Source organism: Sapajus apella, unplaced genomic scaffold (assembly GCF_009761245.1).
Source record: "Sapajus apella isolate SASKATOON/1434 unplaced genomic scaffold, GSC_monkey_1.0 scaffold4, whole genome shotgun sequence".
Lineage (NCBI taxonomy): Eukaryota > Metazoa > Chordata > Mammalia > Primates > Cebidae > Sapajus > Sapajus apella.
Window position 1 is genome coordinate 4,980,060 of NW_022436944.1, and position 22,850 is coordinate 5,002,909.

Below are 22,850 nucleotides of genomic sequence, written 5' to 3' on the forward strand. Positions count from 1 at the left end.
GTAGCAACTCCCAAATATATACTATTCTATCATACATATATATATATATTTACATTTTTTTCAACAATATTGTTGTGGAAAGAAATATTAGAATCAGAGAGATGAGTGTTCAAGAAAAAAACCTGAAGTTTTTAACTTTTAAGTATAACGTATTCTCTCTTAAGCCTGAAGTTCTTAATCAGTAAAATTTGAATAACGATTTCCTTCATAGAATTGTTGTGAGAATTGAGAAACAGCGCAAGTGGAAGTCTTTGCCTTGCAAAATGCTCTAAATGAGAAGGCAAGACACACCTACTTGGAGATACCTTTTTCCATCTATATTTTCATCTGAGTGTACTACTGTAATGTGCATCAGTAATTCATTCCTTTTACTTGAAATTGCATGTGTTGCTTACATTTTATATCAGCATATGTTTCAGATTATTAAGTAGGTGCTTAAGATATTATTGAGTGGGTGCTTAATTCAGGATATTATGTAAGTGTTGTCTGCAACTCTGCGTTGTAGGTAGTAAAAAATGTATGTAATTACATAATAATTGATGGTGATTTATTATGTTTACATATTTCACATTTAAACACATATTCTTTTCTGTTTTTTAGATGGCAAGAAAGAAATTTAGTGGATTAGAAATCTCTCTGATTGTCCTCTTTGTCATTGTTACTATAATTGCTCTTGCTCTAATTGTTGTTTTAGCAACTAAGACACCTGCTGTTGATGGTAAGTAGTACAATAAAACCATGTCTACATTATTGTGAAGTTAGGAGTACCTCACCCCACAATAGTTACAGGTTTTAAAAAATAATCTATGTAAGATGAAACACTAATAGAAAAATCTACGGTAAGCTACACAATTACTCCAACTTTTTCTATTCATTATATTCCAGTTATTTCAAAGACGAGCCTTGTAATTAAGGAATCCATGTGCTTTCACATTAATTGCCTTCCCTAGCTAATTGACCAAGAGCAAAAAGGCAAAGGGATCGAGCTGTTAATGTAAGGTGGAATAATGCCTGCTGTTGCCAGTGAGAGTCTTCTCATTAGTGGGAAAACCTGGGTTTTTACTCTGGCCTTCACACACTTGCAAAGGAAATGCGGATTTTAGCAAATATTCTTTGTTGTGGCTAGATTTTATTTTAAGGAGAGAGAGGTTGTATGAGAAAGGAAAGTAGAGAAAAGGTGAAAAAAGGCTTGAATAGTTTAATTATCTTTTTCTGAATATTTTAATTCTAATTTAGAGTTGGTATATATGAAACACTAATCTCTTTCTTCAGTATTCTGTTGAGCAAGTCAGAACTGTAAAGGCAGTTACACATTATCTTCTAGACCAACTATAGTTACCATTTCCTATTGCTGTTAACAGTCTTCTGTTTTACCTTCTTCCAAAAACTGAGAGCTTACTGTATTATGAAGCAATAGATTTTAATGAAATCTGATTGCTGGAATGTTATTTATATGAAGTTGGTATTTACCATTCCAGCTTTCTCTGCTACACCTATCAAATTATTTTCTTGCAAGTACCTATTTCCACCTATTGTTTTCTTCTCTAATTTCTTCCCACCTTCTCTATACCCTTTCTGAACTCAATATTGCTCCATCTTGTTTCTTCAGCTATAAACCACAAATTGTAAATTCAGTATGAATGTTTTGTTACCTTTTGAATCTACACCAAGTCCTTTTGTTAATATATTTTGTATTTCTGAAGAAACAGTTAATAGGATTCTACAATACAAATTTTTAAGGTCTGATTGGATCTTTTCCTTTCGATGACTAGGGCTTGAATTTGTGTGTCTTTTTTAAATGGAAAATTAAATTTTTTGTTATATATGAATTCGTGTATTTTTTCCAAAAGCACTTACTGCTTGAAAATCTGAGAAAATTAGTTTAATGTCATGTTTTATATTACTGAGTTTTTTCCTCCTCCAGAAATTAGTGATTCTACTTCAACTCCAGCTACTGCTCGTACAACTACAAATCCTGGTTCAGGAAAATGTCCAAATGAGTTAAATGATAACATCAATGTGAGAATAAACTGCATTCCAGAACAATTCCCAACAGAGGTCTGCAACAAAAGTCTTTAATATTTTTAATGAATATATAACTTATTATATTAAGATAATTGCTCAATATTGAATCAATCTCATTTATTAAAGATCTAGACATAAGTTAGGCTGCATTTATCTTTTTATTATAGCTCTCTATTAAAAATGATAGATAACAGAAGTTACTGAGCTTGCTTTCCTTTATCTCTGCTCAATTTAAACTAACAAGTTAATATTCATCCATGTCTAACAAGTTATTAATTTTATAATCTTCATGAAAGTCTATCATCTCAACTCTATCTTGAAAAATGTACACTTTGATAATATGAAACATTTGAGAGTATGTATGTTCCAACAGAGTATTTGTAATGATAACATTAAAAAGTATCTGTGGAAAATGAAATGATACTAATTTTATGAAAATTATTACTTGTTTTTAATTTAGCAATTATAAGTGGAGAAGAGAAAATGGAGAAAGTTCACTCTTTGTTTTTCTTAACAAACCCCTGAGGGAATAAAGGTCAATGGGTTTGGATGTATATGTACTGTCCTTCATGGGTCTCCTTCAGGATTGGTTTCAGGACTTCTGCAGGTGTTCAAATCTCTTATATAAAATGATATAGTATTTGCATATAACTTGTGCACATTCTTCTGTATACTTTAAATCATCTGTAGAGTATTTATAAATCTAATGTCATGTAAATGCTATGCATATAATTATTATACTCTATTGCTTTTTATTCACATTATTTTTATCATTGTATTGATTTTTTTTTTCGTTCCTTGAAGTATTTCTGATCCACAGTTTGCTTCATCCACAGATGCAGAGGACTGACTATTATATGTTGACATTTTGCAAATATTTGCATTTGCAAATATGATATGCAAATATAAATTTCACGTTCTCCACTCCCCTTTACCACACAAAAAGTGACCGAATAAACTGTAAAATTTAATTTGTCCCTATCCTATGTTTCCTACATCTTAGTTAGCATATAATTTCTTAATTATTTTCCACACAAAAAAACTGGAAATAGATGAGATTTTCCTTAGGTTAACAAAGAAAAGGTCCTATGGCTTAGCCACTAATAGAAGAGCTAAATAACATAGTATTTACTGTGATACACTGAGGACAGTGGCCAGATATTCTCTTTGCCTAACCTTATTCTTAAGAAGTGAAGCTCAACATAGAATTCTATTAGGAACAATATGGGTTTTGAAGGTTTTATAGGGAAACAACATTGGAAAGTCAATGGTTTACAGTTTTATTGCCGACAATTAGCCTTTAGTATCAACCTAAACTGTTAGATTGCTGCAGAATGTTTTCAATGTGAAATAAATTATTCTTGTGAAGTAAACAAGTTAAACTTCAGAAACATGCTTATGTTTGTTATTTATGAAAAGACAACTTATAGTTTTAAAAGTTTAACTTCATATATCTCAAATGAATTTATTTCTGACATTTTTAACTAGGAAAAATGGAACTTAACAAAATGATTTTTAAAAGAGTATCATTTAAATGATATTTTATTTATGAAGTTTTGGACTTATATGGAAGCTTAGAGTATTTTTTCAAGGCTAAAGGAATAGTCCAGTGTCACTTTGCTAGTTTACAGGCAAAACTGGAATTAGAGCTGTAGCATGCAATGTTCAATGTGAGCTCATGTTTCACGAACTCAGTAGCCACAGTTCATTAACTAGCATGTCATAATTTTCTCTAATTGGATGAATTTTCAAGATAGTATTTTTCTATTATACGAAATGGATTTAAAAAGTAAGTAATAAATGAATGAAAAATAAAATCTACCTGAATTTAGAAAAGGGCCTAAATATTTGCCTTTTTCTGCTTTAGGGGGTGTTACAGTTTTCAAAGACCATTTTTATTCAAACTTTGTCACTCAGGGTTTTTGTTCCTGTTGTTATTTAGAGCTATATAATGTTAAAAATGCTTTTCATTAAATACCTTAAAGATTCTTTAAAATACTTCAAATGTTAATTTTCTACTATCTTAAGTGACCAACTATATCAATTATTTATCACCTTAAATGTATATACTTACGTTTTTAAGTATGAGAAGCATGCTGTCTGACTAAATATTTGTTCCAAATGCAGTGGTAGATATTGAAGTTGTTTAAAGTAATGATTTTCTAAAAATGTCCTTAAATTTTCTTAATTTTTAAAAAGGATTTCTCTTGAGTTTTCATGTACATGAGGATAGATCATGAATGTTAAATATTTGAAAATTTGTTATATTAAACTTACTGTAGAAATAACTTATTGTATATTAGAAAGGGTATGTTTACTTATTGAGCAATGATAAGAAAATATAGAATAATCAAATGGTTACCTAGGAAATAGCCATAATTCCATGAAAAATGCAGTAGCTCAGACTGCCATAACAAAATTCCGCAGAATGAGTAGCTTCAACAATGACGTTATTTTCTCACAGTTTTTGGAGGCTAGAATCCAAGATCAAGGTGTCATCAAGGTTGGTTTCTACTGAGGCCTCTCTTTCTGACTTATAGACAGCTGCCTTCTCATTTTGTCCTCAGGTAGCATATCCTCCCTATGCACAGAGAGAACGAGATCTTTGGTGTCTTTTCGTCTTCTTATAAGGACACCGGTCCTAATAAATTAGGGCCCCATCCTTATGACCTTATTTAAACTTAATTAACCCATGAAAGCACCTATCTCCAAATTCATTCACTTTGGGGGTTAGAGCTTCAACATATTAATTTCAGGGGCAGAATCCAATGAATAAACATGTCTATATGTTGTATACACATTATATATTATTATATATAAAATTATTACATTTAATTATATATAATCACATAATTGTATGTACATACATATAATAAAAATATATTAAAATATGATAAATATATTATACTTTTATTTACTAGAGTTTAACTGTCAAATAAAGCAAAAAGAAAACTACAGTTAGATGAGAAATTAAAAATAATGAGGAAAATGCCTGAAAGCCTGAAAAATAGGAAGAACAACTAAACATAAATAACAGCTATCAAAATCTTCACAAGATAAACTAAAATTACTAATAAATTAAAAGCAACAACAGGGATATACATTTTTAATTAACATATTATTGTGTATATGTAATAGGTTAAATAATGTTTTGCAAAAATTGGTATCTACTTGGAGTCACAGAATATGACCTTATTTGGAAATACAGTTTTACAGAAGCAATTAGTTAACATGCAGTCCTACTGAATTAAGCTGGGCCCTGGGTCAAATGACTAATATCCTTATAAGAGGAAGGAACCACACACAGAGACAGACAGGGAGAAAAAAACATGTGAAATGGAAGTAGATATTGGAAAAGTGCACCTATAAGCCAAGGACTGTCAAGGATTGCCAGGAGCCACCAGAAGCTAGAAAGAGACGAGGGAGAATTGTTTCATGGAGCATTTGGAGGCAGCATGGGTCTGCTGACACCTTGAGTTAGGACTTGTAGACTCCAGTATGGTGAGAGTAAATTTTTGTTGCTTTAAGTCACCTTTTCCATGGTTGTTATGAAAGACATAAGAATATGGTGTATTTTGAGGAAATTAAAATAAGCCTATTTTACTATATATTTTTAATTATTTAAATTGTGATTATGGTGTGCTTATTTCTTTTATTTTTTAAACTGAGCACCTTTATCTTTTTATATAAATATCTTTAACTTTTATATAAAAATACTTCATAGAGAATGCTGTCAATAATATTTTTTGTACAGTTGTCTCTTTGTATTGCTAGGAGTATTTCTATAGGTTAGATAACTGGAGATAAAATTGCCTGACCAGAATAAGATTCAATTGTATCCCAATTTGCAATGTATTTGTCGGTATGTGCGTTTGAGTATAAATATATACATATATATATATATGGTGTGTAGACAGATTTTATATATATTATATATAATTATATGTATATTTATTATACATAAAAATAAATGTATATTTATTATGTATAAAATATATATACATATATTCCATATACTTATCTATTTAAATATATATAAAATGTATAAATATATAGTGTACATATTATATATATTATATATGTTTGTGTGTGTGTGTCTGTATCTGATGCCATTTTAATTTGAGGAGAAAATAGGAGAAAGGTTATTGCATACTTTCAGCTGATTAAAATGAACACTTTTAAAAAATTATTTTCATGGAAAGTAAGCAAAGGGAAAAGTCCTACAAGTTTTCAAATTATGAAAGTGTGCCACACTATTAAATTTACATACTAAGATGAACAGAATCATTATTTTGCTAAATTATATATTTATATAGACATTTATGATTTTTCTTTCACTTCACATAGTATTTCCGAATAGATAATAAAATTACTCAGAATTCAGTAGTTTGCTTTATTAATTGAATGCAATTGCAGCAACTACTTGTGGTACCTGGGACATAAACTAGTTAAGATAATTTAAATAATTAAGTATTGAACTAGTAAGTAGGTAGAACTAAATCCCTTACACATTTTAAGTGGGCTTAAATTCACGGCCATATTTTCATTCTCCTAGTTTAAACTTCAGCTTGATACAAAATTAGTATGAAATAAATAATTCAGTTCTTCTATATCAATACCATGACAACAGAATAAATTATAATTATCTAGAGAGCAGGTTACCTTAAAATAGTTGAGCTTACAAAAATTTGTATAGATACATAATTTAGTAATCACATTTCATATCGTAAATTTCTGACATTGTGTAATTAATTCAATTTATTAAATACATTTCTTCCAGATGAAAGAAACAAAAGGGCGAATCCCATTTGGCATATTATATTCGAAAAAAATAGATTGTTTTAAAACATTTATTAATTGAAAAAATAGAGACTGGAACACCTGATAATAGTACTAATCATATAATTCCTTTAAAAAATATTTTATCAGGAAACTTGTAAACAGAGAGGCTGCTGCTGGAAGCCGTGGAACGACTCTCTTATTCCTTGGTGCTTCTTCGTAGATAATCATGGTTATAATAGTGAAGGAATTTCACAAACAGATCTTGGTAAGAAGTGCTCTATCAATATGATGTATTCTAAGAGGAGCAAAAACGTGTATTAAATTTCACTTTGGAAAAATATCTTAAACATGATCAAATAAGAAATGTGTTCATGGGAATGTTCACATTGGCTATATCAAGGATTTCTTTTTTGCATGGTTGCAACAAATTTAAAAAGTACTAATTTGTGGTAAGTACAATAAGATAAATATATTTAATAATTGTTAACATATATAAATCAAGTCACACATGGCAGCTTTTCTTTATTCTTTAAGGACTTCAAGCTACATTAAAAAGGATACCTTCACCTACACTATTTGGAAATGACATTGGCAGTGTTTACTTCACAACTCAAAATCAGACACCAAATCGTTTCCGGTTCAAGGTTTGTTTTTTAAGGTTTCCAAAGAAAGTTAAATAACAAAAGGCATCTGATAAACACACTTTTCACCCTACAAATACATTTTCTCTATTGAGAAATATTTATTCCAATATTAAGGATTAATTAAACTGCACTTCTTTCAGCTTGTTTACACAAATATAACATGCAAATAATAATAGTTTGTTCTGCACTTAGTTTTGGAGAACTAAAATAATATAGTTCATGTAAAACATTTAGCTCAGTGCCATGAAGAAAATAAACATTCTCAAGAAGGGTTTAAAATTTTTTATTGTTTAAACTACAGGCTATGATAGATTAATCTAAAATTTAATTTGTGAAAATTGTTAGTGTTGTATACATGCAACATTCTATCTTTCAATGATTATCAATTTTATTCATGATTTTAAAAACTATAATCCTTGCTTTTTTTGTAAGTGGTTTTCTAGTATGAATATTTTGAATTTGAAAGTAAAACTAGCACCAAATTATTTGTATATCACCTTTTTAGCAACAATTTCATGGGAACTATTTTTTTTTCAGTGCTCCAGCTTTATTTCAGTGCTTCTTTCTAGTTCCTCTAAATGTTTTTAAACAAAATTTCTTATCTTTATGGAAGTATATAAGGACCTGAACACTGAAAAGCACTGAGAATGATTAAATTCACAAAGGTCTAGTATTCAAAAATCAATATTTGGTAATACTGTCATTTTCACATCAGTCAATAAAAATTTGTACACAATTTTATACATAATACTTCATAACCCACTAATTCTATGTATTTCTTAAAAGTTTATACACTTTATGTGTGCATAGCCATTCAACAATGTTAAAATTAAGGTTCTGAATAGATTAATAGTTCTTCTATAAAACTAATGAATGTATTTTTTTTATTTGGAACTAGCATTTAATAATTCAGAATTGGAATATTTAATAATAGTTTAGAATCAAGTAATGCTAACTTGCTTAAATCTTTACAGATTACTGATCCAAATAATAAAAGATACGAAGTTCCTCATCAGTATGTAAAAGAGTTTACTGGACCCGCAGTTTCTGACACATTGTATGATGTGAGCGTTACAGAAAACCCATTTAGCATCAAAGTTATTAGGAAAAGCAATGGCAGAATTTTGTAAGTATATTATTTTACATTTATATAAGTTTATTCTGTTATTATAGAATTGGAAGGTCTTAATTTCAAGGCATTTTCAGAAGGAATAAATTTCCTCCCAAAAGAGGGTAGGTGGATAACTTGTAAAGATTACTGTGATAAAGGTGTTTGGTTTCTTGTGGGTGAAAAATGCTGGAACATAAATTATAATCTACAAATGAAGGTCAAACAAAGATGAAGGTGGAGAGCATCACTAACACAACTCTAGACTTGCATATATTTGTACATACCTAGAACTCCTCTTGTGTCTTTTCCCCCATATTTATTGTATTCTGTTGCCAATTTGTAGAATCAAACAGTTACTATTCAAAGAGGAGTAGTTCCCATGTTAATATTAAAATTACATATATATATATATATTTCAATATAGGCTGAACACCTTCATTGTGATTGTATGGGGGTGTCGATGCAAGAGATTTAGTAATTTCCTATGAATGGTTTCAAGATAAATGCTCTTGTATCCCCAAGGAACGTTAAAAAAGCAATTGTCAAGATTAAATCTCAGCAATTTCTCTTTTTAAATGTATTCTAGTACTTTTGTTAATGACTTTGTGTTAAATCATAAAAATATTCACTGCTATGTGAAATAAGCCAAGCACAAAAAGACAAATACTGTATGATCTCCCTTATATGTGGAATCTGAAAAATGTTGAAATTATAGGAGCAGAAAGAATTATGGTTTCCAGATGCTGGGAGTGGAGGAGAAGGTGGAGATGTTGGTCAAAGGATTAGACAGAAGCAATGTTTTTGAGACAAATTAATGTGTTAATAATAAAGTAATAACAATGTATATTTCAAAATGGCTAACAGACTACTATAAATTCTAAATGTTTGCAGTAAAATGTACATGGTGTGATGGATATGTTAATTAGTTTTATTTCCTCATTAAATGATGTACATCAAAACGTCACATTGTATCCTGTTTATACAGACCTCCCTCACTATCCATGGGAGATTGCTTTCAGGACAACCCCTGCTCCCCCACTGAGTATACCAAAATCCATGGATGCTCAAGTTCCTTATATAAAATTTTGTAGTATTTGCCTGTAACCTGGGCACATCTTCTTGTATATTTAAATCATTTCTAGATTACTTATAATAACTAATACAATGTAAATTCTATGTAAAGAGTTATTATACTATATTGTTAGTGAAGAATGACAAGAAGAAAAAAACCTGTATATATTCAGCATAGATGTACCATTCTTTTTCTTTTTTTTTCCTCAAGTATGTTCCATCCCTGATTGGTTCAATCCATGAATGCAGAACTCACAGATACGACGGCTGACTGTATATACAATTATTACTCATCAGCAAAATAGAAACATAAAAATCTTAAATGTCATTTAGCATTTCTTGTAGTAAATATTTGATCTGCATGAAACATAAAAATTTTTTTAGGGAAAAAATTGCTTTCAAACTTAAGTGTGAAAGCCAGTAAAATATTGCAATTTAAAATACAGTACGCAGAGCAAGTAGAATTGGGTTTGAAACTTGGCTCTTTTGCCTACCAGTTTGTGACTCTCGAAAACTTCAATTAATTTTCCCAGTTTGTGTCATCTGTGAAACGCAATTGAAAATGATAGTTATGCTTTAAACTTGTGATGACAAGTAAAGGAAGAAACGGATGCGAAAAATATTGGCAAAATTGTGTTGATGCAGTGAAGAAAGTCTTTCTGTGGGGTAATTTGTGTGTTTCTAAGAAGTGACCAAAGCTAACCACTGGCATGTTGAAAATGAAATATTTTGGATGATGTTAACATAAACCTGTATTTGGTAGAACATTATACACACATACACACACACATACACACACATATGTGTGTGTGTATGTGTGTATATATATTTAGATTGTTTTAAAATTTCTTTTCTTGCAGGTTTGACACCAGCATTGGTCCCTTAGTGTACTCTGACCAGTACTTACAGATCTCAACCCGTCTTCCCAGTGAATATATGTACGGTATTGGGGAACAGGTTCATAAGAGATTTCGTCATGATTTATACTGGAAAACATGGCCAATTTTTACTCGAGATCAACTTCCTGGTGATGTAAGAAACTATCTTTCTTGTTACAAATAAAATCATTATATTGCAGCAGATGATAATCTTAGCATATTTGAAACCATCATTTATTTTAACTGATCAACTAAACCATTGAATGTCACGGATACCTATCCAGAAGCTTGTTTAGCTTGGAAGTGACAATTGATTGATTATAAATTGACTCCGGGACTAACAGAATTTGTGAACGTTTGCACAGGATTTCCAGTCTATAAATGTTTTATTTTGAATTTCATGATCATATTTTATTATTCCTTTTTCACTCACCCTTGTACTTATATTGATCATTGACTAGCCATTGCTAGCCAATGTAAATTTTTATGAGGGTACATATCATTTTGGAAGCTCTTGCAGTTCCTTGGGCATACATAGGGCCTAATTGATAACTATGCCATTACCTTATCATCAATTGATTATTTTATTATTATTTATTTATTTTTAATTTTGAGACAGCGTCTCACTCTGCCATGCAGGCTGGAGTGCAGTGGTGCACTCCTATCTCACAGCAACTTCTGCCTCCTGAGTTCAAGCAGTTCTGCCTCAGCTTCCCTAGTAGCTGGGATTACAGGTGCTCACCACCACACTCAGCTAATTTTTTGTATTTTTAGTAGAGACAGAATGTCAGGATGTCACCTTTTTAGCCAGGATGGTCTAGATTGTGATCTACCCACCTTGGCATAAGTTATTAAAACTAATGTAATTATAATAAAATAGGACAGTTAAGTAATATATTCATAGTATAATGTATATGTTATATATTTTAGACATTGCAATAATGTTAATAATGTTTAAAAGTTTGAAGGTTTTTCTTCTACCTACGATGTTTCATTGTTACGTATAGTGAAGACGATTAGTATAGAAACACAGAAGTAAATTATAGAAACAAATTAATTCACAAAGAGCATATAAAATATATAAGTGTTTTGTTTTAAATATATTTAAAAGTTTTATTTTCAAATTCTTGCCTTATAGAATAATAACAATTTATATGGGCATCAAACATTTTTTATGTGTATTGAAGATTCATCTGGAAAGTCATTTGGTGTGTTTTTAATGAATAGCAATGCAATGGGTAAGAATAATTTATTTAATAATCTATTTAAAGATTTCACTTGAAATGTTTTAACTGTTCTTTTTATTTCAATCACGCATATTGTATGAGATGTATACTAATTCATAGTTAATATTAACGTGAAATTATTGTAAGTAGATTTTGAAATTAAAGAGACAATCAATTTTTGCATACCAGTGCATCCATTTTGGGATTTTGGGGAGAGTATGCTATGTTGTGGCATTCCGGTACTCTGTTTTCCTTTCAGAGGAACACTGAAACACATCTATGCCAATGGGTATTTTCATTCCCACAACCTCATTTGTCAAGATAAGTAAACATGCCAGGATAAATGAAAACAAGGATGTCTATGGAAATAGAAGGAAGAGTAATTTTTTAGTTTATTATAATTCATATAATGTAGTCTTTTATTTTTTAATATTATGAGTTCAATATCTTTTTGATAGGCGAATTGGTGATAAAAAGTTAAAGAAATTAATCTCAATTCAGCAGGATCAGTTTGTTACATGGTTATCCATTCACTGTGTCTTACATTTAGGAAAGTTAAAACTTTTGACACTTTGTCTTTTAGAAATTAGTATGTGATAATATGATCTTTCAGAGAATCTTCAATGTAAATGACTAATTAAAAATGCAGTTTCAGAGAGAAATGTTTTTGTTGTCAGAAAACTAATCCTTTGCAACTAACCCTTTGCAAGACAATATCCAGGGGAGCTTTTGCCACCATCTGTGAAAGAAAATAGCTGGGACATTTCATTATAAGCCTCAGACATGCTGGCATTTTACTTTTTTCCTGTGTTATTCCTACATTTAATGTTTTATATTTCTTAATTATTCAAAAATAATGTAAAATAATGTCGTTAATACAAATTAATTAAAATGGACTTTACAACTAATTACTATGAACCCTTTCACTGTTTACAAATAAGCTTCCCAATTTTATTTTGTAGAGATTTTTATCCAGCCCACTCCAATAGTAACATATAGAGTTACTGGTGGCATTCTGGATTTTTACATCTTTCTGGGAGATACGCCAGAACAAGTAGTTCAACAGTATCAACAGGTATGTTTCATCTATTTTATATTTTTTTCTGCATACTTTTATTTCATCTAATATGTCCACATATTTAGATGACTTTATTTTACATATTAGCGGACTCTTAGCTAAATGTTTTTGAAAATCTATCATCTTTAAGATGCAGCTGGCTGGTTTTCATTTTTTCCTTTGTACAGTGAACTCTATGTCTGCTCAAGTGTCTATGTGTCTGAATTCCAAATAATTGTTAGTTCTAGGCAGTTGACTTCAAGAGGTGAATTTCATTGAGATGTTGCATATTAAATATTTACTTCTCATGACTTTATTTGATGGAATAAAGCAAAACGAACAATCTTATTTAACACTGAGAATAGGCAATAAATGTGTAAGTCATATATTTCTTTGATTAAAATCCTAGAGGCAGCTGAGTTGTGAGAAGACTGATGAATTGTCCTATAAATTCATAGTAGGTAAACTCCAGGAAAATTGGCTCTTGTCTTTTGGCCTAAAGAGGGTCCAGTTTGAAACCTAGCCTGAAACACATCTCAAGTTACTATCTAAGCAGCTGTTATTTACATATGAAATAACATCTTGTATTCCTGAGCCCAAGATGGGCTTTAAAGAGGTGGGGAATCCAGGACTTACACTGAAGATGATTCTAAAACTTCCATGTAATTTCTCTATTCTAACTGTTACAATGGTGTTGTCATGGAAAATAAAATTATTTTCATTGGTATAAATTTCAAGTATTATGCCTATTTAAGTATCGCATTTTCTTAATACACCTTTTGACATATAATTCCTATTTGCAAAAATGATCTCAAAGGAGAAGTGATTACTATAAAAAACTTTTTAAATTAGGGTCCAGAAATCTGAATGAGAGTAGCTAAGGTTTTAAGCAGTTTAATAATTTACAATGTCTAATCATTCCCAAATTTCTATTTATAAATGTGAAATTTGGAAGAGAAGCACACAACATTTACAGTCTCTATAAAATAAAATCATAATTACAGTTCTAGGCTGGCCTACATATAGACTTTGTGTGTGGTTATAACATGAACAAAAGGGAGAAACAATATTCTTTGACATTCCAATTGTCAAACATCAGTTGTCATAGCTGTCTCACACATGTTGAGTAAAGTCAGTAGAATGTCAAATTATTTCAAAATCAGTATTATTACATTTATGTTGATTCACCACACATACATGAGAAGAAATTTATGTCAACAGATATGTTGATTCTCACACATATATGAGAAGAAATTTCAATTGCATGTCTAAATCTTTAAAGAATTATTTTTAACATATGGTATTCAGGAGAACACTTTAAACATACTAATTTTTGAGAGCTTATTTTGATATCAAGTTTGAAATGTTTGGTACTTCACTTGAATAGAAAACAAAAACCCAACATGAGTAATTAATTTCTTTTTTATTTTTACATAGTAGTTTTTTAGATATAAGACATGGAGAAGTAATGTATCCAATGTGTATATATGAAAGCCTAAACCAAAAAAAAACCAATTATGCCAAGTATTAATATGTCTTATATAACTTAAAACTCACTTTTTAGTGAAAGAAATTAACATCAGTTACATCCAAATTTCCATGTGCAAAATTATATAATCTGTTGTAATGAGACACTGATACTCTCTTGCACTGAGTTTGCTTGGGCCACTACAGAAAGAGGAAAGGATGGTGATTCGTTTGTCCCCAGGAGTAAGAGACAAAGCCAAGGCACTGTATGTGAATAAGAAAAGAGCCTATGCAGTAACTGGGTGGGGAGGGAGCATTGTAGAATGTATATTTTATTAACATTTTTGAAAACCAGGAGATAAACGACTGCCAAAATGTAAGGAAACAGAAATTTTGTACTTTTAAATGTCTTTTCTGTTTTCATTATACGATGACTTATTATAGAAAATAGGAGCGTGGTGGGAAATTTTCCCTTTTATCTTTTTTCTTTGTTTGCTGTTCATGTATTCTCTTATTTAACTTTCTATTATGGACAAAACATAGCTTGGCAAATGCTACTTTCTGTTATGTTGCACTTTCTAATTTTTAAACACAACTAAAACATGAAATGCAAGACATAAACTTGTTAAGAGTTTCATATCACATTCAAATAGAATAGGAAATTACTTGGAATCCAGGTAACATTAAATTTTTGTTTAACTTATGTAAACCTAAATGAATATTAGGGATATAACAAAATAAGGGGGACATTAACTTCAATTATCAATGCTAAATGTATTTCTTTCTATTCAAACTAATTACATGTCCGTTTACTTCAAGCTTGTTGGACTACCAGCAATGCCAGCATATTGGAGTCTTGGATTCCAACTAAGTCGCTGGAATTATAAGTCATTAGATGTAGTGAAAGAAGTGGTAAGGAGAAACCGGGAAGCCGGCATACCATTTGTAAGTAGAATGAAGGGTTTGTGGAAATATGAATCAAGTTATTGTCGCATAATAATAACCATAGGAAATTGTCAGGAATATCTTCTATATATATATTATATAATATTATTACAAGGCTGCCTTTTAATTGTAAAGTATATTTTATCTCATACGTAATGCTCTTGCCTCCTGAAAGTACAACTATATGCTTTTGAAGAACTGATTGTTAGTTATACTGGAACAGAATACATATTTCACTGTAAACAAAATCATATTTAGTTTCTAAAATAGACCTTAATTTTAGAATCTATATATTTTTAAATAATTTTTTGAAATACATAAATTTTTTATTTTTTACAATGAAATGCACAAATATAAAAGCAATGCATATCTAATCATATCACTGAAAAAATATGAATAATCACTTAATGTTTTTGTACTTAATAATTAGAAAAACCAGTTTTACAAACAATATGATTGCTTCTTTAGTGAAATGAAAAGGATGGACATTCATTTGTTTTTTAAGGGTTATGTTTATAACAGACATTCATTAGAATTAAAAATTGACCTGATTAGAGAGCTCTTTCCGTACTATGTATTGAAATGCAATCTGCTAACCTTCAGGATACACAGGTCACTGATATTGACTACATGGAAGACAAGAAAGACTTTACTTACGATGAAGTTGCATTTCAAGGACTCCCTGAATTTGTTCAAGATTTGCATGACCATGGACAGAAATATGTCATCATCTTGGTAATGATCAATTATACATTAATACATTTTTAGTTTTTATACATGTGTAAGTTAGTAGATTTTAGATAGTTTCTTCTTTCTATTGTTAGGACCCTGCAATTTCCATAGGTAAACGTGCCAATGGAGGAACATATGCCACCTATGAGAGGGGAAATGCACAAAAGGTGTGGGTAAATGAGTCAGATGGAACAACACCAATTATTGGAGAGGTAAAACATTATATTCACTAATATTGTATTGCTCAAGTTTTCTTCTCTGAAACAAAGTTTCTGTGGATATGCGTGTGTGTGTGTGCATGTGTGCGTATATGTCTGCTTTCAAGTCTGAATTTTATATTTTAATTGTGGAGAAAAATATTAGACAAAGAAAATATTTCAAGGTTCTATAAAACAGTTCTCATAAGAAGTCATGCAAAAGGTTTGACTTCGTATAAGAAGATCAAACTACATGGTTTGATCTTAGTAGATTGTAGGTGTTTAGGAATTCATGCATTTCATCTAGGTTTTTCAATTTATTGGCATATAGCTGCTCATGGCAGCCTCTAAAACTATCGGCATTTCTTTGTTATCTGTCATAATGTCTCTTTTTTAATCACTGATTTTATTTATTTTGGCCTTGCTTTTTATCTTAGTCCAGCTAAAGGTTAGTTGATTTTATTTACATTTTCAAATAACCAACTTTTCATTTCATTGATAATCTGTACCTTTTTCTTCAATTTCATTTATTACTTCTCTGATCATTACTATTTCTCTGTCTCTGTGTTAAGCTGTTTTGAGTTAGGCAAGGAGTGATGCAAGCACCCCTGTGGCCACCACCACTGGGACTGTGCTGGGTGAGACCTGAAGCCGCCATAGCAATAGATCTTATTCAAGACCCACAGTGATCACTATCTGGCTACTGCTTATGCTCACTCAAGGCACAAGGACTTTACAATGGATAGTTGGCAAATCCAGCCAGGCTTGTTTCTTTCCCTTCAGTGTGGAAGTTCTAACAAGGCCCCCAGGCAAGTGCAGAGATGCCCTCTGGGAGCCAGGGCCTGGCGTTGGGAAACTTAGTCATTTACCTGGTGCTCTGTTCTACTGCAGATGAAGTGGCTAGCACTCAATCCCTGAGACAAAGTCTTTCCCTCTCTTACTTCCCTTTTTCTTAGGCAGAAGAGTCTCTCCATGTGGCCACCACCACCCCAGTTTTAGGACAAACACTGATGGCTACAGCTGATATTCACTAAAGGACCAAGGGCTATATTGTCAGCTTGTGGTGAATACTGCCAGGCCCATATGTCTCCCTTTAGCTCAGTTGTCTCTTCTCTGGCCCAAGGCAGGTGCAAAAATGCCTTCCAGGAGCCAAGGCCTGACACTGGGGGCAGTAGGAGTCCACCTGCTGGTCTATCTCACTGTGGCTGAGCTGATACTCAAGCTGCAAGACAAAGTTCCCTTTACCCTTCCTTCTCCTTTCCGTAAGCAGCAGGGTCTCTCCCCACAGCTACCATAGCTGGGAAAGTGCTGGGTCACACTTGAGGACCCCATAGGCCTGATTCTCACCCAAGGCCCATATTGAGTACAGCCTGGCTACCACTCCCGATTATTCAGGGCACAGAGGCTCTTTAGTTAGCAGATGAGGAATTCTGCCAGGGCTGGCTTCACCCCTTCAAGGCAGTGGGTTTCCTTCTGGCCCAGAGTGCATTGCGAAATGTCTGGGAGTTGGGTCTTGGCTGGGGACCTCCGGACTCTGCCTGCTGCCCTATTATACTACAGCGGAGCTGGTTTCCAAGTTGCAAGACAGAGTTCTCATTACCCTCCCTTCTCTTCTCCTCAAGAAGAGTCAAAGAGTATCTCCCAGAGCTATGAGCTGCACTGCAAGGGTTGGGGGAGGAGTACTGAAAGCAATTCCTTGGCTTTTCCAGCTGGTATCTCTTTTGGTTGTGTATACCCCAAGTGCAGTGGCTCTGAGCCCAGCACAGCACAAGGATTTACCCAGGGAATTGTGGTCCATGTGGCCTAGACAGCCTTTCCAGTTAATTGGGACCTCAGAGCAATTTAGATCACAGTAGTGGGGCTTGCTGCAACTTGAGTTCCGACTGGTGGGAAGAACAGTTTGCCTATGGCTAGGGCTGTTCTAAATGCTCCTTCTATGGGTGTCAGCTGATTTCTGCCCCTCGTACTTTCCGCTGTAGCAGGCCAGCAGTGAGTTCCAATGCAAAAGACCACAGTCACTTTCCTCTCCCTTCCCAATGTGCACAGATTCTTTCTCCATGCACCATGGCCACTGTTGAGGAATGTGAGCGGGGTGGTGCATGCAATCCAAGACTCTCTTTCCTACTGTCTTCAATGACTCTTCCTTTGATATGATAAAACCAGGTCCTGTGATTGTTCACCTGTATTTGGTTCTTAGGAAGGTACTTTTTTTGTCTGTGGGTAGTTGTTCATTTGGGTACTTCTGCAGGGAGAATGGCCACTGGAGGCTCTTTGCAGCCATCTTGCTCCATCACTCTGCTGTAAGCTCCTTTCTTATCACAGTCATCAAACTTAAAATTTCTGGTGAAAGTCTTTTAAATAATTATGAGCTCCTTCTGTAAAAAAGAAAACCCACACATTTTTCTTCCCTTAATTAATATTTCACATGATATATGTTAATACCAACTTTGTTGCTTATGGACAGATCAGGTAGTCAATTTGAAACATTTGAATACAAAACAATATAATTTAGCTCAGTTTATCTGAAATTAAATTCTTCTTGCCTAATGTCATTATTCTAAATAATAACTAAAATAATGTAAAATAATTTCAAGAAGCATAAATTAGAAAAAGACAGCATAATACACATAGTGTTTAATAGCATGGACTCAGGTGTAAGATTGTTTGGGTTTAAATTCCTGCTGTACCTGTTATTAGTGGTTTGACTTTAAGCAACTTATTGAACTTCTTCGTGCATCACTAATCTTCAAAAATGATTTTAATTACAGTACCTACCTCATCTGTAAACTGGGGTTAAAAATAGTACCTGCTTTCAAAAACTCTAATGAAGATTATATGTTAGTAATTATGCAAGTACTTGAAATAGTGCCCAGTATGTGTCATATTCATGTTTATTCATAAAAAATAAACATTAGAAAATTTTTAAAAAATTGTTTGGAGGCATACACCTTTGGAAATGAACTGGAATGTGCTTTCTTTTACGGGATATAAAATATATAGGATATTCATTGTTTATTTATTAAGCTAACCTATTGTGATGCTCAGAAACAAATTTAGTTGCAGTCAAAATAGCAGCCTTATGCCATGTTCTGATTTTTTCTTCCTAAATGCTTTGTGATTTCGTGTTTTTTTACTACTCATCTTTAAATGTGTTTTAAAGTAGTCATGATATTTTTGTAAATTTAGATAATATGAGTCGCATACACCTAAAGAAGGATAACTTTAACACCTTTTACTATTCTCAACTTTATTAATTTGAAATTTCACTTATTTATTTTTCCATTTATTTATGTATATATGTGAATGATCTATTCTTCTAGGTATGGCCAGGATTAACAGTATACCCTGATTTCACTAATCCAAACTGCATTGATTGGTGGGCAAATGAATGCAGTATTTTCCATCAACAAGTGCAGTATGATGGACTTTGGATTGTAAGTAGCTATTTTAATCCAGTAATTTTGGTCAGTGACCATAGAATTATTTATCCATAAAAATTACTAAGTCAACAAAATACATTTTTTTCTGATGTATTCAACATAAAATTTAAAGCTACTGTATTTTTTACTAGAATATATAAGTATACCTATTATGTTCATGAGTGAGGAAAAAAAAACATAAATGCAAATCGAGGTTTTTCTTTTTTAGTAATACACTTTATAAATTTATTTCCATATCCAAGGTTTCGTTCCTTTATGACTAATAATTTACCTAAAAATTAATTAGTAAGATTTGGTGATAAGCCTATTGCAGTGCAACTCCCAAGACATTTATTAAAGTTAGTAACAGTCAAGCAACAGCAGCAACATGATGAATAAGCTCCTGTTCTTTAGAGACTGCTCTTTAGTAAGCTATGGAATAGAACAAATAAAAATAGGTAATAGGTGAAGTATTGTATCTCAAAAAATCTACAAACAGAATCCTAGTTTGCTAATAAACTTACTAAAGAAAAATACAGCCAGGTGTGGTGGCTCATGCCTGTAATCTCAGCACTTTAGGAGGCCGAGGCAGACAGATAATTTGAGGTCTGGAGCTCAAGACCAGTCTGACCAACATGGTGAAACCCCGTTTCTACTAAAAATACAAAAATACCTGGGTGTGGTAGTGGGTGCCTGTAATCCCAGCTACTTCGGAGACTGAAGCAGGAGAATCACTTGAACCCAGGAGGTGGAGGTAGCAACGAGCAGAGATCGAACCACTGCACTCCAGCCTGCGCAACAATAATGAAACTGTCTCTCAAAAAAGAAAAAGAAAAAGGCAAGTGTTGAGGAGTTTCTTTAAGTGAAATTGTACATCTGTAGCTACTGATGGCCTGCTGCTAGGCATGGAAACTAAATTACAACTGCAGAGAATTTTGAAAAAAGACCTAATGGACGCCCTAGGGATGGTCCTATTTTCTTTGTTCTTTTGGGTCCACACAATCTCTGTATTCCTTGAGTGCTCATTATTAACTCAATCATAATTCCAATTATTCACTTGTTTATTAAATCCGTCATTTAGTTAACAAATGTTTCTTTTGCACCGTATATCTATCAGGCACGTTGTCAGAAATGCAAAGATAGAAAAATTATGTTTTCTGCTGGCAACATGGATTTGAATAAAGGTTTAGTATAATCTTCAGGACTCCTAAGATGACAGTAACAAAATGAAGATGAAAAGCCTTCAGTTATTTAACATAAAATCAGTGATATTACACCACTAATAACTAGCGACTGGTAGAAATACAAATAATTCACTCTGACCATGAGCTTTATTTTAAATTCTAGTTCTTATATTATTGAACCTACACTGAAAATTTCTTTAGTCTTTTTATTTCCTACTTAGGAACAACTTTGGTTACGGCAAAATTACAAGTACAAATAATACCTTAGGAATAGAGAGACAGGGTCTGATTGTATTATAGGAAGAGAGAATATGGCATTTCTTGCATTAATAGAAAACTGAAATTCCTGATTCACCTCCGAAGTGGGGGAGAGAAGGTTATCTGAGAAAGGCAGAGTATTTTCAACACTACTGCAGAAGCATTGTAACTAAGCCTTAAACAAACAAAAAAACACAACAAAAAAAAGTATAATTTCAAAGATCAATGAACATCAGTGAATTCATACGTATTATGGAAATTCTACTTCTAGCTATTTTTTAAATAGTTGCCATATTACACTGCTAAGTTGTTTATATAATTATTTCACTTTCTTTGGATTGTTTCTGATCCAGTTTTAAAAACTTGTTATTTAACTGATAAAGTTTTATTTTATGTCAAGTATAAAAATAGTTTTATAATTTACTAGATTTCTAATTTAGTTTACATGCTAATAGTCATAAATGTTAGGTTTAAATATTAAAATCACCTTGGGAAATGATGTGAGCTTAATTGTCATTGAAGTATAGTTTTTCGTAAATTTGAATTCTATTTTTTATGTCATTTATGAGATAATCCCGTAATAATTGAGAAACAAAAGCCTACAGTACTTAGTATAACTGAGACCAAAACTACGATTTCAAAACAAAAGTATTAGTCAATATTTTTAAAATAAAAAAAAATCATTTCTTGAATACATATGGATATTTTGATATCATGTTATTTTGATTCTATTCTTAAAAATCTACTCCCAGTGGCCTGGGAGTAGTGGCTCGTGCCTGTAATACTTGCATATTGGGAGGACAAGATGAGAAGATCACCTAAAAAAAATCTAATAAGCAAAATTATTCAATGAAAAACTGAATAATTTAATATATAATATTTTGAAACATAAATTTTGTTAATAAGATATGCCCAAATAAATTTAAATTTCCAAACAACTAGAAGCTTATTTGGTTATATCCTTTCTACATTTTAAGTGATTCTTATAAAAATGAAATTCTTTTACAAATTCTTTTAAAATGGGGCAATATTTATTTATATTTAGTTTAAATGTGAGTAGAAAATGCCATCAGATAACTATCACAATTTTCAAGGAACTTTAAAGAAGCTCGAGGGACAGTCTCAGAAACAGCTGACAATTTCTTTTCTTTTTTTTTTTTTTTTTTTTGAGATGGAGACTTGCTCTGTTGCCAGGCTAGAGTGCCATGACTGCAATGTGTCAAATCTACTGGTTCTAATATTAAAAACCCTAGCTTACCTAATTTACTTCACTTGTATATGATATTAAATAAGAGTAGTTTCACCATGTGCTATGGTGTTGTGCTGTATCCATTCCCCTGTCATCTACATTAGGTATTTCTCCTAACGCTATATCTCCCATAGCCCCCACCTCCTGAGAGATCCTGGTGTTTTATGTTTCCTTCCCTGTGTCTCTGTGTTCTCATTGTTCAACACCCACTTATGAGTGAGAACACTTTAAAATTTAAAATAATGCAGCTCACTATTCCTAAATTATACATTTCAGTAGCAGTTTTTTAAAAATTTAATTTTATTTGTGGAATCATGAAGAAAAAAGTACTTTACCTACACTTATTTGCTGTATAACTATAGTATATCTTTATTAATTTTTACTGGACACAGGAAACAAAATTGAATATAATATTCCAGACAACTTCAAAACAGTAACTCAATGTAGCTTTAGATATTTTTGTACTTCAGAATAACTATATTGATTTCTCTCATTTCTGCTTACTCTGAAAACATTTGGGAAGCGGAAATATATACCGTTTAAATCTCTGTCAGGATAACAAATTATTCCTTTTTCCCTTGAGCACCATTAATTTATCATTTCAA

At 31.9% G+C, this 22,850-nt stretch overlaps 1 protein-coding gene across 2 annotated transcripts in view; it reads left to right on the plus strand.

Annotated features, from left to right (window-relative positions):
• Nucleotides 1–22,850, plus strand: part of SI (sucrase-isomaltase) — a 154,409-nt gene that overhangs the window by 54,880 nt on the left and 76,679 nt on the right. For both annotated transcript variants that reach the window (XM_032261547.1, XM_032261556.1), the window contains 12 exons: nucleotides 601–718; nucleotides 1,925–2,058; nucleotides 6,955–7,072; nucleotides 7,342–7,451; nucleotides 8,426–8,577; nucleotides 10,494–10,665; nucleotides 11,650–11,749; nucleotides 12,700–12,812; nucleotides 15,081–15,206; nucleotides 15,810–15,941; nucleotides 16,031–16,150; nucleotides 19,456–19,569. In XM_032261547.1, the coding sequence (XP_032117438.1) occupies nucleotides 601–718; nucleotides 1,925–2,058; nucleotides 6,955–7,072; nucleotides 7,342–7,451; nucleotides 8,426–8,577; nucleotides 10,494–10,665; nucleotides 11,650–11,749; nucleotides 12,700–12,812; nucleotides 15,081–15,206; nucleotides 15,810–15,941; nucleotides 16,031–16,150; nucleotides 19,456–19,569 (1,509 nt within the window). The remainder of the gene's footprint in view (nucleotides 1–600; nucleotides 719–1,924; nucleotides 2,059–6,954; nucleotides 7,073–7,341; nucleotides 7,452–8,425; nucleotides 8,578–10,493; nucleotides 10,666–11,649; nucleotides 11,750–12,699; nucleotides 12,813–15,080; nucleotides 15,207–15,809; nucleotides 15,942–16,030; nucleotides 16,151–19,455; nucleotides 19,570–22,850) is intronic.